Source organism: Habropoda laboriosa, unplaced genomic scaffold (assembly GCF_001263275.1).
Source record: "Habropoda laboriosa isolate 0110345459 unplaced genomic scaffold, ASM126327v1 scaffold61, whole genome shotgun sequence".
Classification (NCBI taxonomy): domain Eukaryota; kingdom Metazoa; phylum Arthropoda; class Insecta; order Hymenoptera; family Apidae; genus Habropoda; species Habropoda laboriosa.
This window is the reverse complement of record NW_017100203.1, coordinates 1583595-1589882: the sequence shown is the minus strand read 5'-3', so window position 1 is coordinate 1589882 and position 6288 is coordinate 1583595. Positions and strand designations below refer to the sequence as shown.

The window sequence follows — 6288 nt, the reverse complement described above, 5'->3', positions numbered from 1 at the left end:
ATATCTGTTTCTTTGTCTTACTCTCTCTCTTTCTTCTCTCGGTACGCTCGACGACGCCGTTTACCGTGTTTTCCTCGTATATTCCTTCCCTTTTTTTTCCCGTAATGCCACCGAAATTTTCAGTCACAAAATAACAAAGCGCAAAATTTGCTACGTACTTATTTATGTGCTTATCTTCCTTGTTCTCTCTTTCTCTCTCTCTCTCTCTCTCTCCATTTCTCTTTCTCTCGCTCTCTTTCTCCTATGCTTCTGTGTATTCCGTCGTCCCCCTATTCACACTTTGCACCGAGATGTCCGTACACGCACACACACATTCGCGCGCCACACACACGCATATACATGTACAGGCTTTCTTTCCCTCTCGCATACATGTATACATTCTTCCGTTTACGCGCTATCTTTCTTTCGCTCTTTCGCTCCCTCTCTCTCGCTCTCTCTCTCTCTCTCGCTCTCTCTTCTAACATTCCGTGTCTCTTACTTCATCTATCTTCCTCGCTGGAAAAAGCGACGAAAAAGAACGAACGATCACGTATGAATAAATACGCGAAACGTGGTATCCATCTTCGATCCATGTGGAAATTCAGAATTCGGCGAATTCTTTGGCGCACTTCTCCGTCAACGAAATCCTCAGTGTCTCCTCCTCATAGTCATCGAAGTTGCTCGTGTCTCCGGGTCCTTTGCATTTTGGTATAAACGGTGCCTCGATTTTCTTTTGGAAGACTGCTATCCAATCGGTACTGGCGAACCACTTGTGACCCTTAATGTCGTTCACACCGGCCTTCAAATTGCCGTACCTCTTGGTAAGATCGACTTGCAGTAAATTACGCAGCAAATCTTTCAATTCGCTACCGAAATGCGTCGGGAATCGTGTCTTTCCGGCAACGATCCTCTCGTATATTTGTATCGGTTGATCGGCAAAAAAGGGTGGATAACCGGCGGCCATCTCGTAAACAAGGACACCGAGTGCCCACCAGTCTACAGCTTTGTTATAACCTTTGCTGAGAATAATTTCAGGTGCTAGATATTCCGGCGTGCCGCACAAGGTCCATGTTCTACCCTGTACACGTTTAGCGAAACCGAAATCCGTGACTTTCAGATAACCCTGAGAATCGATCAACAAATTCTCCGGCTTGAGATCCCTATAGATTAAATCGAGGTAGTGCAGGTACTCGAACGCTAATACGATCTGTGCGGCGTAAAAACGCGAATGCGGTTCAGAAAATCTACCAACTTTGCGTAGATGACTGAACATTTCACCTCCCGGTACATATTCGAGGACCATGTAAAGATATGAATTATCCTTGAAGTGAAACCGCAAAGAGACGAGAAACGGGAAGCTAATCGCCTGCAGTATCCTCTTTTCATTAAGTGTGTGCTCGACTTGTTTAAGTTTCACGACCTTCTGTTTGTCGAGTATCTTCATGGCGTAATACTCTTTGGTTGGCTTGTGTTGCACTATCATGACACGGCCAAATGAGCCGGTACCGAGCGTCTTGATCCGCTCAAAGTCGTCGAGACCAGCGGTATTTGTCGGGTTCCTCTTCCACTTGTCCTCGAACTCTTTCTTTGCCTTGTCGAGGAACTCCTTGACGCTCTCGGCAGCGTCAACCTTTTTGTTCGCGGTCGCGGCATTGTTGCCCATCTTAGCAGCCACGCTCGTTCTCAAGCCAGCCACGGATCTACGCAGCTCGAGAAGTTCCAGAAGACTGCGTCTTCGTTTTCGTTTGTCCTCTCCCACAGCCGAGCCAGCCAAGGCCCCACGAAATTCCGGACTCTTCAGAATTTTTGTTATCTTCTACGTACTTCGATTGGTATTCCAGCACCGTTTGTTTTTTGTTTGTTTTTTTCGCACACTTTCTGTTTTATCGTAACCTCCGGATCGGTCCACAATAGTCTCTATTCAATCCTTCGCGATGTTAGCCCTACAAGACCCACACACGTAGGAGAGGATACTCACACTTACGCAAAAACAGGGCACACGCGCGCACCGCACGGTAGATACACTGCGACCTATGGCGAACTATCCGTTCCTTTTCTTTCAGTTCAATTCACTTAACAGGAACCGACTTCTCTGCACTTGGTTCGAAAACCTTAGTGGTCCCTTAATTGCACGATAAAGCGAAACCAAGCGATTTCGCGCGGAAAAATGGGTCAGTGTTAATCCTCGTCCGCACCTCGCGCCATCTTCCCTGTCAATTGTACTATCCCGTCGTCCACTACACCGTCTCAGTCTTTCGTTTCCTATCCCTCTCTTTTTATTTCTGTCTTAACCTGTAGCCTCGCACACTCGCAACGACTCTTCCCTTGACGTGTTTGTCCCACTTGCTTGACAAATCAAAACACTAAACACTGGTCGGTTCTCACAGTGGAACGCACTCTGCGACAGAATCGCAGATCGGACGATTGTTTGAACGAGGGTAGAACGAAGGAAGAGAACGACGTCGGTTTCGATCGCTCTCAACCCTTCAAACGCTTGCGAAACGTCGTCTGTTCAACTTACACGGCATGCACGCACAAACTTTGACTCGAACGTATTAAATGAACATCGCAAACGAACGTGTATCGCGTCTCCTCGCGATAGCAAATAAAATACGCACTGAACACATTAATTGTTTTACTATACTCGCGGACTGATTATAAGCTCTTAAAACGAAGCAGGCGGCGGTAGCAGAGACAGTCGGTACCGTTCCTAAAGATGGCGACGCGGCTTTCCCCGCTCGTTCGTTCGAGATTTCGCACGGATGCGAAAATGACGAAGTGCCGCTCTACGAAGCGAAAGAGCTACTGTGCTGCACAGATCAGCTATTGCTTCAACTTATCGCCGATAGATGTAGCACGGAAAGGTTTAACGACACTCTCGATAAGTGCTGCCACCAAACGAAAGCGTTGACGTACTTTAAATTCAAAGTAAGTTGTTCCTCGCGTCCAAATCATCAAGGTTTTCGTACTGGAACGTGGAATGTTTCGTACAATTATTTGTGTCACAATTTCAATGGAGAATATGGCTGTCTGAGTCATCAGGGGAAAACAGTTGCGATATGTTGTGAATAACTTCTCCAATTTATGGCTGTATGTCATTCATTTAACAGACATCGTTGAAACATCTACGACGTTAGTAATTGAACAAACTACTAAACAATTTTTAATTTCTTCCAACAATTCGTCTAAATTCAGTGGTTTTAAAATAAACTTAAGGAAGCTCGTTCATTTTTGAATTTATGAAATAATCTGTTAATTCATTTTCTTAACCTATTTGTAAATCCCAGAAATGTGAGTTATTTTTACTAGTGTCTAATACATCTTGATGACGTTAATATTGATAATAAAGGTACGAAACTACTTTTTCCAATTTCCTAAAAGCACTTCTGTTCACTCGGTGTTAATAAATTTTATACTAAGAAAAGGGAGATTATTTTATTTTCTTTATACTAGCTGTAATATTTTCTTTTATTAAAATACGCTATTATTGTTATTCTTTTGCAAACTAATCCTGCGTTGAGTTTACCATCAATTTAGTAGTTTCATTGCTATTAATAATAATCGATCTGTTTTGTGGTATTGAACCGTGGTACGTGCACGGAAGGTTGAACACTCGCTGACCTGTGATAATCCTTTGGCGATTAGTTTCTAACTGTAGATAGGCATATAGGCGCAATTTTAGAGCGGCTGATACGGTCGAGAAAGCTAGGTGGAGTCGATGGAGGACGGGACGAACCGGTTACGATCGAGTCAAAAAGGTACGACCAGGTCAGGTCTTTCGGATACACATTGTATTTTTGTGTGTAGTCCTGGTATATTGTACGCCAGGCTAGCTAATAGTGATAGAAGATATTTTCACCGAGGTTACATTCGTACGTGTTTCTTGCATTAACTTTAGTTTGTTTCTACCCTATGGGATGCGCGCGACCACGCGCTCTATTGATTCCATGACCTGAAGCTGAAAGTGGTGTGCCAATTTGTCGAAGGAAAGTAGAATCGACTCTTAGCTTGTACCACTTCTTGAGTGTTCTTTTCGAAAAATGTTGTAAGCCGTACATTTAAGTAAATTTAAATCGTTACTAATAATAGAGAAACTTTTAATAAAAATAAAAATCTGTTAAAGAAAAAAAAAAAAAGACTCGAACATTTAATACTAAAAAAGGACCACGTGTATATTGTTCAAACGGTATATTTATTAATATATTCATGTTAAAAGCACCATGTGAGTCATTGTTATTGTTTAAAGTCCTTCAATTTCTCCTCAAGTCCAAGCTTGCTCTGTTTACTTTCATTTCTGACGCTTTCTAATACGCAAAAGTAACAAAACAAATATAATAGTCTATAGTGTGGTGAATAAGAACGCATTGAGAAAAGTGGGAATTTAGTCCAGCGAAATGAAAATTTAGATGCGTGATGCTATCTTTAGTTTGACACTGCAAAGCCAGTGGAAATATAGGTTACTGTCATCGAAATAGCTTGTGGCTGAACACATCCACTGACCCACTAAAACGAAATTTAATTTTATCATGTAAAGCCGTATGTCACCGCATATTCGGTTACTTCCTATGATAAAATAGTTTTGATCATGTATATATATATATTTATAAATTGAAAAAATTAGCTGCATAATATTGCTTCGTTAACACAAAATATTGATATATTTCATTCACAACCGTGTAAATAGAATAGAAGGAAAAAAAAAAAACTGTACTGCTTCTCCTGCGTAAATGTCGTGTGTTTATTCGCTCCATGCGTGTCATAAATAGAAGTGCGCTAGAAACGCCAAGCAGGTATCACCTTCCTCGTGGAAAGTTTCATTGAAAATCTAACTCGATCCGGTATGAATGCGTGTTCAATGTTTTACCGCGTAAAGGATATTCACAAAGAAGCATCTGCTTTGCACGTCTTCACCTGCACCGTACATAGCAGCTGCTTGGTGTTATCTTCGTGCTTACGTAGACCTCTAGCACGTGGCATATACGGTAGAGCAAAAAATATATATTTCTGAACAGGCTAAAGTGACACGTTTGCATGATTTTTGCGAACATAAAAATTCACGAACAACCTAACATTTGTTCGTATGCATAAAATCATTCGAAAGTAATATCCACCTTTTTCTTTTTTCTTTTTTCAAAATTATTACAAAACTTTGGAAAGATTGCAGAACGCATCGTTGTACCTGAACTTTCCATAGTGTGATGTAATCAATTTTAGAAACACATTTATGGTAATATCTGCTTTCTTTTATTTTTCACTGTAGAAGAAAAGCATTATGTTTACTTGAACGCATGTTATCAAACATAAAAATAATAATTATAATAGTTTTTTCTTGTATACATATGTAATATATACACTATATACATATATACATTGTGTGCGTGTGTTCGCGCATGTGTGTATAGATGTAACGTTTTTTCGAATAACGAATAGTTTGGGAGATAATTACGTGTATAGAATAACATGGAACTCTTTGTACGTATACATGTATATATTTCTTGGGGGAAATAAAATATGTTAGATACTTAGTGTGTCAACTTGAGTGTAAGTTTTGCTGACTAAACTGTCCGTAAAATGCTTTGAACAAACGTCACAGACAAATGACTTTATAACAAGAAGGAAAAATTCTATTTTACTATTTCACAATAAAAGCAACCTGTAACATGGACGTAAATGCAGTGGAGCCTTTCAGTCGGATGCGTGGATCAACCTGAAAGCATCGTACACCTTTTAATATACACCGGAAATGGGACCATACGCGAAACTTCTAGAACTTTCCGATGCTTATTTCCGTTTATACTTTACGTACTGCTGATATACATTAAATTTCATTACAGCTTAACCAACATCTTAAATCGTACATAAGAGTCAATAGTCATTACTTTGAAGATGATGCGGAACAAAATACATGTTCCTCAAACAATACGTTGCTAGCGCCGGAAACACAGGGATTTTTTACGAGTTTCGTAAGACAAGATTCAATTGGTCAATGCGCTACTTGGTGGGGCATGAGCAAAGCGGTAGTGGCATAGCCACCACTACTATGGACCGTAAACCGCACAACCGTTGATAGCTTTAATTAGACGTATTAGAACTTACATTTATAATGGTTTTCATTTAAAAGAAAGCAAAACTAATTCTGAAATTAATTACTTATATTAAATATCTTGTTAGATGTGTATTCTATTTTTGTAGGAAACTTTATTGAACCATGCTGTATTTATAATTAAAACCAAGCGGCAAATTTATACATGTTTGATATCATTTTTGTTGGAATATAATTTAAAGTTGATTAATACCGTTGATTATTTC

The 6288-nt window shown here is 40.0% G+C and overlaps 2 protein-coding genes across 2 annotated transcripts in view; one reads left to right on the top strand and one right to left on the bottom strand.

Annotated features, from left to right (window-relative positions):
- Positions 1-2568, bottom strand: LOC108570528 (cAMP-dependent protein kinase catalytic subunit). The gene has a single exon (XM_017932401.1). The coding sequence runs from the start codon at positions 1640-1642 to the stop codon at positions 581-583; it is 1062 nt and encodes a 353-aa protein (XP_017787890.1). The 5' UTR covers positions 1643-2568; the 3' UTR covers positions 1-580.
- A 3071-nt stretch (positions 2569-5639) lies between these two features.
- LOC108570522 overlaps positions 5640-6288 on the top strand; it is a 3366-nt gene continuing 2717 nt past the window's right edge. Inside the window, 2 exon segments of the mRNA XM_017932394.1 lie at positions 5640-5645; positions 5814-5996. Of these exon segments, the coding sequence (XP_017787883.1) occupies positions 5640-5645; positions 5814-5996 (189 nt within the window).